The 13,617-nt window shown below is 44.3% G+C and overlaps 2 protein-coding genes across 5 annotated transcripts in view; one reads left to right on the top strand and one right to left on the bottom strand.

Moving 5' to 3' along the window:
* Positions 1–13,617, top strand: part of SLC16A14 (solute carrier family 16 member 14) — a 39,319-nt gene that overhangs the window by 16,704 nt on the left and 8,998 nt on the right. For all 4 annotated transcript variants that reach the window (XM_070773436.1, XM_070773441.1, XM_019978129.2 and 1 more), the window contains exon 4: positions 3,223–4,206. In XM_070773436.1, the coding sequence (XP_070629537.1) occupies positions 3,223–4,206 (984 nt within the window). The remainder of the gene's footprint in view (positions 1–3,222; positions 4,207–13,617) is intronic.
* FBXO36 (F-box protein 36) overlaps positions 11,345–13,617 on the bottom strand; it is a 116,739-nt gene continuing 114,466 nt past the window's right edge. The window contains exon 6 of the transcript XR_002182689.2: positions 11,345–13,064. The gene's annotated coding sequence lies outside the window, so the exon portion shown is untranslated. The remainder of the gene's footprint in view (positions 13,065–13,617) is intronic.

Genomic DNA, 13,617 nt, shown 5'->3' with positions numbered 1-13,617 from the left:
TCCCCTGCTCTTCTTCTTCCTGGCTTATCCGGGTACAAAGTTGAAAGTGTTAGTCGCTCAGTCTGACTCTTTGCAAAGAATCTGACTCTTTGCAACCCCATGGACTACAGCCCTCCAGGCTCCTCTGACCATGAATTCTCCAGGCAAGAATAGTGGAGTGGGTTACCATTCCCTTCTCCAGGAGAGCTTCCCCACCCAGGGATTGAACATGGGTCTCCTGAATTCCAGGCGGATTCTTTACTGGCTGAGCCACCAGGGAATCGACCTGATGTGGTGAAGAATTGTTCCAGGGCCCTGCTTGACCACTGGGCTTGGGTCTCAGTATCTCCAAGGCCTGTCCTACACACTCATAGAATAATTGTGCCAATTATGAATCACAAAGTCACATGAGGAAGGGGGATGCTGTTCAGGACAAGGAGAGGTAATAGATGCTTATAGCATCAGGCACGGATTTTTTTTTCTCCCACGTCATGGGAGTATTTATTATTTAAATGACGTTATAATTGGTGCTACTCTTATGCTTTGGTCTCTCAATTCGGTTCCTTATTAGTCATTTCATTCTGCTGCTGTTTAGTGATCCGTAACCACATTTAATTTGGGATGTTGGTTATTGTCAGTGACAAATCAGATTTTGAAAAGTAAACTTTTGTGCCTCCAGAAAAATGAAGAATGGCAAATTTCAAAGGACAAATGATCCAGTTTCCTCAACAAGTAAATTGTGAGGAAAATAGAGAACTTAAGAGACTTAAAAAAATATATATATATATATAGAGAGAGAGAGAGAGACCAACAAATAGCAATGTGTGGGCCTTACTTGATTTAAACAAATCTTTTAAAAATATGGTCATTTTTGAGACAGGGTCTTCCCCAGTGGCTCAGCAGTAAAAAAAAAAAATCCAGCTGCAAATTCAGGGGACATGGGTTCGATCCCTGGGTCGGGAAGATCCCCTGCAGAAAGAAATGGCAACCCACTCCAGTATTCTTGCCTGGAGAATCCCATGGACAGAGGAGCCTGGCAGGCTACAGTCCATAGGGTTGCAAAGAGTAGGAAATGACTGAAGCAACTGAGCAGCAGCTTAAGACAATTAGAAATTTAAATACCTTCTGGATATTTTATGATATCAAGGAATGATTCATTTTTAAGATAAGATAATGATGAGATTATCCAGTTTAAAGAATTCATCTATTTTAAAAGCTGGAGCAAAATGCTTCTGCAGCTCCATCCTGGCAGCCAGGGGATGAGCAGTTAAGGATGAGACAGAGCACGGACGATGGAAAGGGACCCAGCCCTGCAGTTGGGTCTGCCTTCCAATCCAGATTCTCCAGCTACCTGTTGCAGGGAAAGTTTCTTAATCTCCATGAGGTTCAATGCTCCCTTTAATAATTTGGGTATAACCAACAGGTAGCTTTCAGGTTATTATGAAAATTAAACCAGATAAAACCTGAAAGGCAACTGGAACATCATCGCCACTCAATTAGCGGTAACTGTTATTATTATATTTGTGTGTATGACTGCTCTGGTCTCCTTCCAAATTCAAGTAATTTTGAAACTGTTAAATGATGCTGAACTAGGGAAGCTTCTCAGCTTTGGGGCATGCTGTTGGTCACAGTCTCTTCTCTGCTATTAAGCTGCTATCCTAATATCAGGAGGTTGTAAGCATTAGAACAGAATGGGAACCCCTTGAACAACTGAAGCGGGGTTTTATGGTTTCCCTCCATCTGTACCTAGAAGTTGAGAACACAACCCTTAACCTCTTGGCCAGTGCTCTATTTGATTTCATATTTATTTTATTTTTTAATAAACTTCATTTTTAGAGCCATTTTAGGGCTTCCGAGGTGCACTGCAGTGGTAAAGAACCCACTTGCCACTACAGGAGACATAAGAGGTGTGGATTCAATCCCTGGGTCATAAAGATCTCCTGGAGAAGGAAATGGCAATCTATTCCAGTATTCTTGCCTGGAAAATTCCCATGGACAAAGGAGCCTGGTGGACTTCAGTCCATGGGGTCACAAAGAGTCAGACACAACTGAGCACAGCACCACAACTGTTAGGTTCAGCAAAACTGTGCGAAAGCACGGTGTTCCCAGTACCCCTGCCCCCAACACACACCACCTTCCCCAGCAGCATTAATTTTGCCCATGTAAACCACCAGCTGTTCCTGTTTTCTAAGAGAAATACAATTGAAAAAATCAGAGCTACAAATAAGTATTAGGTGGTTTTGATGTCTAGTAGCTATGTATACTCATGGGTACATTTTAATTCCTTTTATTCTTCTGATGAATTTGGAAACACATTGGCCCATTCCTAAGGCTTCTGCAAATTGCCTGGAATCACTTCCTCCCCTTGTCCATGAGTACTTCCTGTGTTTTAAGTGCAATTAGCACTGACAGCAGAGGGCTCAGAATGCATGCTATCTTTCAACAAATCATTAAGCACATGCTATGTATTCTGGGCAAAGCCCAGCATACCAGGGGCTAAAATACACACAGTCCTGCCCTAGTGGAGCTTATATTCTCATGTGAGAATGCAGACTTTACTTTAGTTGTTTATTTAGTATATATAATTTATCTAATATAATTTTTTATTATTATTGGTGTAACCTATGCTGAAAAGCCTGTTGGGAGAAATGATGGACTAGAAACAGGCTTCTGTGGGTGATGGTCTTGGTACTTACCTCCCAAGCTCCTTTTTTTTTAAACAAACATGATTATATCTTTGTTTAAAAGTTATACAAAAGAAGAGAAAACTCGGGGTGGGTGTAGGCCACAGCAGGAAAAGCCCACATTTTGGACGCCAAAAACACACCTGGGTTCAGAGTCTTTCTGAGTGTCAGCTTCTCCAAGTACAAAATGGGAATAATGGCATCTATTGTGTAAGATGTTACAATTTTATAGAGGGGATTACCTGTGGTAATGTCTGTAAAGCACATGGACCCCGGTGAGTGGTCAATAAGTACTGGCTATCGTTATCTGGAGAAGGAAATGGCAACCCACTCCAGTATTTGGCCTGGAACATCCCATGGACAGAGGAGCCTGGCAGGCTATATCTAGTCCGTGGGGTTGCAAGAGTGGGAGGCGACTTAGCAGCTAAACCATTGTTGTTATTCAAAAACAGTTACCGAGATGAAGATAATGAGATGCAGATGATCTCGAAGGCTGCCAGCTGGGGCTGTGGCCATTTACGTTGTGCTGTCTGCCTTTTCTCCCCTCTCGGGGCCGCAGGCTTCGGCAGCGGGATGGCCTACCTGCCGGCCGTGGTCATGGTGGGCAGGTACTTTCAGAAGAGGCGCGCGCTCGCCCAGGGTCTCAGCACCACCGGGACCGGCTTCGGCACGTTCCTCATGACGGTGTTGCTCAAGTACCTGTGCGCGGAGTACGGCTGGCGGAACGCCATGTTCATCCAGGGCGCCGTGTCCCTGAACCTGTGTGTGTGCGGGGCGCTCATGAGGCCCCTCTCGCCTGGGATGGACGGCGATGGTCCGGAAGGGAAGGCGCCGCACCACGTCCTGCCGGCTCACTCCACCGAATCCATCAGGTCCAGCGGACAACTGAGGGACGCCGAGGAGAAGCGGGGAGGCCCTGGCACCGAGGACAGCTCCCTCGGGGACGCGCCCGCCCAGGCGTGCCAGGAGAAAGCCGCGCACAGAAAGGACATGTGCGCCTTCCGGCTTCTGAAGACGGTGAGCCAGCTGACCATGAGGGTCAGGAAGGGCTTTTGGGACTGGTACTCGGGCTATTTTGGGACAGCCTCGCTCTTTACTAATCGGATGTTTGTCGCCTTTATTTTCTGGGCTCTGTTTGCCTACAGCAGCTTCGTCATCCCTTTCATTCACCTCCCAGAAATAGTCAACTTGTACAATTTATCAGAGCAAAATGATGTGTTCCCCCTGACTTCGATCATAGCCATAGTTCACATCTTCGGGAAAGTGGTCCTGGGCATTGTGGCCGACCTACCCTGCATCAGCGTGTGGAATGTCTTCCTGATGGCCAACTTCACCCTGGTCCTCAGTATTTTTATTCTGCCCTTGATGCACACCTATGCCGGCCTGGCAGTCATCTGTGCCCTGATAGGCTTTTCCAGCGGTTATTTCTCCCTGATGCCCGTGGTGACGGAAGACTTGGTAGGGATTGAGCACCTGGCCAATGCCTACGGAATCATCATCTGTGCTAACGGCATCTCTGCGTTGCTGGGACCGCCTTTTGCAGGTAAACCCTTCAAGGCATTAAGAGCTTAGAGTGCATGTAGAAAGGTCGGGTTCTCATTTAAATTAAAAATCCAGGATGAATATGAAGTAAGTTTCCATGTGTGCACACACTCCTTTCTCCCTGCCCCCATTCCTGCCCCCAATTTCTTGTGTATAAATTTTAGCAACTTGAAGGTTATTCTTTCACATAGAATGTAGATGAACTTTTGGTCCTTAACCTGTGAGATAAACAACCAGGCTGGTAAAACAGAGAGTGCCATAGTGCAGAGCCTGCACCCCATTAGAAGGAAGCAGTCTCTGCCAGTTCAAGCTGATTTCACCAAGAAATAACAGAAAATCATGACTAGCTCTCCTGTTGTTAGCACTCCCCCCACCCCCAACCAACAACCCACGAGAAGCTAGGACTCTGCACTCTCAGGTGACTTTTCCAGATTTTCAAAACACATCTGTAGATTCAACAGATCTGTGGGCTGGAGCTAGCCCTGTAGGAGTTTCTGTGTGTATGCTAAGTTGCTTCAGTCATGTCCGACTCTTTTCGATCCCATGGACTGTAGCCCACTAGGCTCCTCTGTCCATGGGATGGGATTCTCCAGGCAAGAATGCTGGAGTGGGTTGCCATGCCCTCCTCCAGGGGATCTTCCTGACCCAGGGATCGAACCCGTATCTTTTACATCTCCCGCATTGGCAGGCAGGTTCTTTACCACTAGTGCCACTTGAGAAGCCCAGGAGTTTTCTACTGGTGCTGTAATAAATCTCCACAAACTTACTGGCTTAAAACAATACAAATGTATAATCTTACAGTTCTAGAGGTCAGAAGGCTAAACTGGATCAGTTCGGTTCAGTTCAGTTGCTCAGTCATGTCCAACTCTTTGCAACCCCATGAACTGTAGCATGCCACCAACTCCTGGAGTCCACTCAAACCCATGTCCATTGAGTCAGTGATGCCATCCAACCATCTCATCCTCTGTCGTCCCCTTCTCCTCCTGCCCTCAATCTTTCCCAGCATCAGGGTCTTTTCAGATAAGTCAGCTCTTTGCATCAGGTGGCCAAAGTATTGGAGTTTGAGCTTCAGCATCAGTCCTTCCAATGAACACCCAGGGCTGATCTCCTTTAGGATGGACTGGTTGGATCTCCTTGCGGTCCAAGGGATTCTCAAGAGTCTTCTCTAACACCACAGTTCAAAAGCATCAATTCTTCAGCGCTCAGCTTTCTTTATAGTCTAACTCTCACATCCATACGTGACCACTGGAAAAACCATAGCCTTGACTAGACGGATCTTTGTTGGCAAAGTAGTGTCTCGCTGCTTTTTAATATGCTTTCTAGGTTGGTCATAACTTTCCTTCCAAGGACTGGATCACAGTGGGCCAAAACCAAGGTGTTGGTGGAACCGTATTCTTTCTGGAAGCTCTCTGGGGCAATATGTTTGCTTGCCTTTTGCAGCTTCTGGGGACCACCTGCTTTTTTGTCCCCTGACCCCTTCCTCCATCATCTATGCCAGCAGCAGAGCATCTTCTTGTTTCTCCGTGGTTCTGACTCTGACTCTGACTCTGGCTGCCTCCTCTCATTTTTAAAGATGCCTGTGGCATTGGGTCCACTGGATAATCCAGAAAAAAACCCATCTCAAGATCCTAAACTTAATTCCATCTGCAGAGTCCCTTTTGCCGCCTAAGGTAACTTCACAGGTTCCAGAGATTAACATGTGGGCATTTGGGGAGAGGTGGGACATTCTGCTTACCCAAGGCCCAGAGGCCTCCAGTTGCCAACATCTAGGGTGAGATCTCTCACATACGTTCACCTCAGTTCAGTGGAGAATTTACTACTTGCATAAGGCATGCCAGAAGCCATAGGCACCCAGGAGGAGTCCCATGCCTGGGCAGGTACATCTCTGAACCTGTCATTCTGGGCAAGTTTTAAGCTTTGTGGCAGATTGACCCAGTCCCCAAGAAGTCAGGTGCTGGGCAAAGTCACAGAGTCTCCCCACAGTCCTGAGATTGAAGGCAGGAGCCTGCAAGGCATGACAGAGGCTGGGGTCAAATGTTAACACCCAGGTGGTCTCAGGAGGTGGCTGTTGGGGGCATCCAGGCCGGGGTTGGGCAGCAGTTGTGAGAGCTACCAGAAGTTCTGGGCAGGTTTTCACCGGAGGAGCCTCACCTATTCAAATGTCCCACCCTCTCCTTTCTGGCTGCTCCTGGCCCTTTATTCTCATATCCTGTGCAGAAATACTTCTTCCCGGTAGCTGGGGAAACTCATGGATTCAGGCTGAAACCCTCCCACCTCTCTTCCCAGTCTCCCTACAGACCCACAGTCATCTCCTATCCTAGGGCCCTACTGGCAGAGGGCTTGTGCTAACTAACACACCCATCTTTATGTCCCACCCAACACGATTTGAAGCTCCAGAAATTATATATATATATATATATATTTTTTTTTTTTTTTTTATTCAACTGATGCTCAGAAAGATTGAGGGCAGGAGGAGAAGGGGGTGACAGAGAATGAGGTGGTTGGGTGGCATCACCGAATCAGTGGACATGTGTTTGAGCAAACTCCCGGAGATACTGAAGGACAGAGGAGCCTGGCAGGCTACAGTCCATGGGGTCGTAAAGAGTTGGACACAACTTAGCAACTGAACAATAACAGTTCAGCTGACAACGCTGGCAGCTGGCTATCTAAAGGTTTAAAACGCAAGACTTGTTTTAGGAAACCCAGAGGCTACATATGGGGCCCCTTCTGAGTCAGGCTGCTCCTATTTTCTGCTCATACACAGAAGTGCAAGCCAGCATTTCTAGGTGACAGTGAATATCTATAGCAATGCAGTAGACTGTTGGCAGCTGAAAAGTCAGAACTGCTCGGTGATCTCATTGTATAGAATTCTCTATCAGTTAGGGATGCATTTGGTTGTAAAATCACACCCCAACAACAATAGCTTAAATAGAGATTTAATTGCATCACATAACCAGAAATCTGGAGTTCAGAAACTAGATGATATTGAGACAATGTCTCAAGATCCTTTTGGCCTTTTACTCATGCTGGTTGCTCACAGTCACATACTGGCTCCAGTGGCTCCAGTCACTACAAACTTACTTATAACAAGAAAGAGGAAGGGATGAAAGTCCAAGCAGACTTCCACTTATATCTAATTGGCCAGAACCATGTCTCACAGTGAGTCTAAGCTTCAAGGGAAAATGAAAATTGGAGAACTTTGTGTTCTAGCCTCAGGACTAGAGGAAGGAAAGGAGAAAAGATTTGGAATGGGAATTGGATTAATCAACCAGTGGTAACTTCCAAAGAAGTTAAATATCCATTAAGGGGATGGGGACTTAATCAGTGACTCATCCACCCTCTTGTTGTAAGTCCTTCAGATATATTGTATGTGGAAATAGAATCTGCCATTGATGTTTCTTTGCATGATCAGGGGGTACTTTCTGCTTCTAATGGTCAGTCTGAAATTATTTTATACTGATCCATTAGATTGCAATGGGCTTCCCTGATAGCTCAGTTGGTAAAGAATCCACCTGCAATGTGGGAGACCCCAGTTCGATTCCTGGGTCTCGAAGATCCCTTGAAGGGCTAGGCTACCCACTCCAGTATTCTTGGACTTCCCTTGTGGCTCAGCTGGTAAAGAATCCGCCTGCAATGCAGGAGACGTGGGTTTGATCCCTGGGTTGGGAAGATCCCCTGGAGAAGGGAAAGGCTTCCCACTCCAGTATTCTGGCCTGGAGAATTCCATGGACTCTATAGTCCATGGGGTCGCAAAGAGTAGTGAAAAGAAAGTGAGCGACTTTCACTTTTACTTTTTCATTAGATTGCAGTAGCAATCTATCTATCACAAAGCAGCTATGAGGTACTGCGTAAGTAATTCATGATCAGTGTTAATTAAAGCACCAAGGTCTGACAGCATGGTTTTCTTATCCCATCCCTACGGTCATTTCCTTTTCACACATTTGAATTCTAGTGCCCTTTCTTGAGTGGAAGGGAAAGGAATTACAACTAGAAGATAGGGAGTTATACCCACCTCTCAGTCCTCAGGTCTGATCTCTGCTTCAAGGTTCCTCCCTAGAAGTGGAGTCTGTAGCTGAATTTGAGCCATGATGGATGGTAGAAAGCACTGTATTAATGGTGGATGTGTGTTAAATGCTGCCATAGTGTAGCCCCCCAGTCTCCTCTGTCCATGGGATTCTCCAGGCAGGAGTGCTGGAGTGGGTAGCCATTCCCTTCTCTAGTGGATCTTCCCAACCTAGGGATCAAACCTGGGTCTCCCACATTGCAGGCAGATTCTGTACCATCCGAGCCACCAGGGAATCCTCAAAATGCTGCCATGGAAATGTTAAAATCAATGTTCTGATGTACATCTCCAGGCCAGCAACCTAAAGGGGCCTTTCCTTCTTTTTGTTTCTTTCTTCTTCCACTGAACCTATGCGCTGAGAAATGCTGAGCATCATGATTGGCTAACTGCATTGTGTTTAATTCATTGATTTTCCAGGCCAAGGAGCCAATATTGCAATGAGACACAAGGCCAGCCTTTATGCATTATAGCAGTGGCTGGCAATATGAGTGACTAAATAACCACATTAAATTCTTGCTAGAAATTCCAGGTGGGCTAGAAATTATTACTTAGCTTGAAGTGCTATAAGGAAAATTACTGTTCACATTAGCTTTTTCTTTTTTAATGGGTTTAAAAATGAATGTGTTTTCCATTTTTCAAAGTGATTTCTACTGGCATTAAAAAAAATCTGGTACAATTTAGTAGCATGTTAGATAATCACACATATCCATTTAGCAGAAGAATATGCAATCAGAGATATTGAACAGTCACTTCAACCGTGTCATTTAGCAACACTAACTTCTTGATGTAATTCATTGTATAATGTTCTGGGCATTCAGTTTGTCTCTTTTAAAAGACGTAGTAATAGTAGATCCTTTTTTAGATGTTTCCAGGGTAAAGTATAGCAAAACTCAGCCACCAGATTTGACTGACCAAGCATCCACAATTATCTCCAGTATTCACACAAAATGTAACAGGCTAACAATAATTTGTAATTTTTTTCACCAAGATCTTGGAACACTTATTTATTAAGTAAGAAAAACAGCCATCACTCCTCATTTGATAGACTCAAATGAAAAAGGAATGCAAATTAATAAGGAACCAGGTTTTTACTTTGAAGCTGTTGATTTCAGTTGATGGTTGGATCAGGACTGCCAAGAATTCCGAGCTCCAAAACAAAGGACTGAGATCAGACCTATAGGGAGAGATGGGTGAAGGACGGGAGAGATGGGTGATGGATGAATGAGGTGGGCGTCTCCTCTGAAATGTGTCGTTGCTAACGAGTTCTGTCCCTATGTGCTGGACTGAAGCATGTGATAGAAGTGCTGTCTCCCGACCTGCTTTGCATCAGACTCAGGACTAGGTTGAGTTCAAACTAGCAGAGATGGCAGGATCTGGAATCATTTCAGAATAAATCCTAAAGGTAGATTGGAGAAAACCATGGAATTCATTTAATGTAACAGTTAGGGCCACTCCTAACAATTTGCACTGTCAAATTGTTTGGTAAAGTTGGTTGCACTTTTTGAAAAATTGAGTTACTTTTAAAGACTGGGACGTGTGAAGGTGTTTTTACAGAAGTTTATACTTGTAGAGGAAAGGTGAAAGAGTTTAAAATATAACTAATTCAGTGTGAGGCTATAACAATACCAAGTGCTGTTTTCTATAGTCTGCAGGCAACAGGGATGATGGAGTGGTGGAAGGCGATGGTAGGATGTTCTCTAAGGGTGATGGGTTTATTACTGTCCCCCCAGAAGGAGTAATAGTACATGTACAGTCAGGGTGCCAAGACAAATGTGCTTGAAACTCCAAAAAATTCAGAATGGCTTGTGCCTCTATTTGGGTTCGGGGCAGCAAGAGAGGTGCATAGGGCCATGTCCCAGAGCCCTGGAGCCTGTACTCAACCACTTCTAACAAAACAGTAAGTAAGTAAATAGTCTGAACTGAAATTTTTATTGAAAAAAATCACTGAAGTGAAGTGAAGTCGCTCAGTCATGTCCGACTCTTTGCGACCCCATGGACTGTAGCCCACCAGGCTCCTCCATCCATGAGATTCTCCAGGCAAGAATACTGGAGTGGGTTGCCATTTCCCTCTCCAGGGGATCTTCCTGACCCAGGGATTGAACCTGGGTCTCCCGCATTGGGGGCAGACGCTTTAACCTCTGAGTCACCAGGGAAGCCCAAGTACATATTAATTTTCTAATGAGGATTTTGTCCTGTCTCTGAGTTCATGTTAAGCAGTGGTGGAAAATCAACCTGTTTGAGCTGTTGGTTGTTTAGAGGCACCACTTTCTAACTCCCAATGACTTGATCATAGAAAAGTGAGGAATGAACTGTTAAACCGACAAGATCAGTGTTCATCTGGAATGAGTGGACTGTTAAAAGAACCTTGTTTATATGTATTGATTTTTTACAAATTATAACTTAAGATAGTGCTGTCTTGTACTCTGCTTGTGAAGACATACCACTCAGCATTATCTGCCAGTGAATTCTTCACTTCATCATAATTCACAGTGCTCCACAGCTGACAAATGGAGGCACTAGCAAAGCTGGGTGTATTTTAGTTCACGTGTCAGTGAACTTTTGATTCAGTGCTGAAGCTGAATCACTGTTTCTGGATTATATGCGTAATCTTATCTGTCCCTCTTGTCTCAAATTGGAGAGTAAAAAAAAGATGATAGAACATTTGCTGCTGCTGCTGCTGCTAAGTCGCTTCAGTCGTGTCCGACTCTGTGCGACCCCATAGACGGCAGCTATACCAGGCTCCTCCGTCCATGGGATTTTCCAGGCAAGAGTACTGAGTGGGGTGCCATTGCCTTCTCTGGATAGAACATTTACTAAGCCACATTTAAAGATTCTGATTTTCTCTTCTTTTATGTATCAAATAACAGACTCAAAAGCTTGGTTTCCTTTTAAAGTATATCCAGAATTCATAGCTGTTGAGGGATTTTTGAAAAGTATACATTTTTGATGCTATTAAGTGTTTGTTTTTCTTTATGATGGCCTTGACTCATTCAGGAACATTAAGCACTGGCTACAATAAGCAAGAGATACAGATATCACGCAGGAAGTCAGAGGAACTAGTTTACACATTTAGCAGTTGATTTTGTGTAGCTGTTTATTGGTGGGAGAGGGTTGTAAGTTACATTTATGCATTCATTTGCAGTATCATTAGATACTTTTTAAAAGTGGCCATGGAATACTATGTTTGGTCATTAAATCATTTATATTTTTCTTCAGTTCAGTTCAGTTCAGTCGCTCAGTCGTGTCCAACTCTTTGCGATCCCATGAATCACAGCACGCCAGGCCTCCCTGTCCATCACCAACTCCCGGAGTTCACTCAGACTCACGTCCATCGAGTCGGTGATGCCATCCAGCCATCTCGTCCTCTGTCGTCCCCTTCTCCTCCTGCTCCCAATCCCTCCCAGCATCAGAGTCTTTTCCAATGAGTAAACTCTTCGCATGAGGTGGCCAAAGTACTGGAGTTTCAGCTTTAGCAGCATTCTTTCCAAAGAAATCCCAGGGCTGATCTCCTTCAGAATGGACTGGTTGGATCTCCTTGCAGTCCAAGGGACTCTCAAGAATCTTCTCCATCACCACAGTTCAAAAGCATCAATTCTTTGGCGCTCAGCTTTCTTCACAGTCCAACTCTCACATCCATACATGACCACTGGAAAAACCATAGCCTTGACTAGATGGACCTTTGTTGGCAAAGTAATGTCTCTGCTCTTCAATATGCTGTCTAGGTTGGTCATAACTTTCCTTCCAAGGAGTAAGCGTCTTTTAATTTCATGGGTGCAATCACCATCTGCAGTGATTTTGGAGCCCCCAAAAATAAAGTCTGACACTGATCCACTGTTTCCCCATCTATTTCCCATGAAGTGATGGGACTGGATGCCATGATCTTCGTTTTCTGAATGTTGAGCCAACTTCTTCACTCTCCTCTTTCACTTTCATCAAGAGACTTTTTAGTTCCTCTTCACTTTCTGCCATAAGGGTGGTGTCATCTGCATATCTGAGGTTATTGATATTTCTCCCAGCAATTTTGACTCCAGCTTGTGCTTCTTCCAGCCCAGCGTTTCTTGTGATGTACTCTGCATATAAGTTAAATAAGTAGGGTGACAATATACAGCCTTGACGTACTCCTTTTCCTATTTGGAACCAGTCTGTTGTTCCATATCCATTCAAACTGTTGCTTCCTGACTTGCATGTAGGTTTCTCAAGAGGCAGGTGAGGTGGTCTGGTATTTCCATCTCTTTCAGAATTTTCCACAGTTTATTGTGATCCACACTGTCAAAGGCTTTGGCATAGTCAATAAAGCAGAAATAAATGTTTTTCTGGAAATCTCTTGCTTTTTCCATGATCCAACGGATGTTGGCAATTTGATCTCTGGTTCCTCTGCCTTTTCTAAAACTAGCTTGAACATCTGGAAGTTCACGGTTCACGTATTGCTGAAGCCTGGCTTGGAGAATTTTGAGCATTACTTTACTAGTGTGTGAGATGAATGCAATTGTACAGTAGTTTGAGCATTCTTTGGCATTGCCTTTCTTTGGGATTGGAATGAAAACTCACCTTTTCCAGTTCTGTGGCCACTGCTGAGTTTTCCAAATTTGCTGGCATATTGAGTGCAGCACTTTCACAGAGTCATCTTTCAGGATTTGAAATAGCTCAACTGGAATTCCATCACCTCCACTAGCTTTGTTCCTAGTGATACTTCCTAAGGCCCACTTGACTTCACATTCCAGGATGTCTGGCTCTAGGTGAGTGATCACACCATCGTGATTATCTTGGTCGTGTGCCTCTGCTAATTAATGTACTTGCTGAAATGGAAAAAGTGAATATTTACATTTTTACCATAAATAAAATTCTGCATCTAGCTTAATCCTCTCAGTTTGCATAACTGGCAATGTGGGCACCATGACATGTGACTGATCCTTAGAATTAATCACTGAAGTGAATGAAACATCATGCCTCATAGTTTCTGAAACTTTTTTTCCACATTTTAACATCTCTGAAGTCAGAATGCCTTTTACATAGTTCTAAGAAAACATCAAGTCATATTTTAATTGACAATTATTCCTTTTTTATTGATATATAAGATAATGATGCATCATGTAATTCATGGTATCTTAGAATCCATGAAGTACGGTAGAATTTTATGAAGTCCCTAGTAAGATCATTATATGAAAGTATCAGACTAATATTGTTGTTGTTTAGTTGCTAAGTCTTTCCAACTCTTTTTGTGACCCCAAGTACTATAGCCCACCAGGCTCCTCTGTCCCTGGGATTTCCCAGGCAAGAATACTAGAGTGGGTTGCCATTTCCTTCTCCAGTGAATCTTCCCAACCCAGGGATCAAACACGTGTCGACAGG

The sequence above is a fragment of the Bos indicus genome, chromosome 2, assembly GCF_029378745.1.
Source record: "Bos indicus isolate NIAB-ARS_2022 breed Sahiwal x Tharparkar chromosome 2, NIAB-ARS_B.indTharparkar_mat_pri_1.0, whole genome shotgun sequence".
NCBI classification, from domain to species: domain Eukaryota; kingdom Metazoa; phylum Chordata; class Mammalia; order Artiodactyla; family Bovidae; genus Bos; species Bos indicus.
The sequence above is the reverse complement of the archived record's forward strand: the minus strand, read 5'-3'. Positions and strand labels throughout refer to the sequence as shown.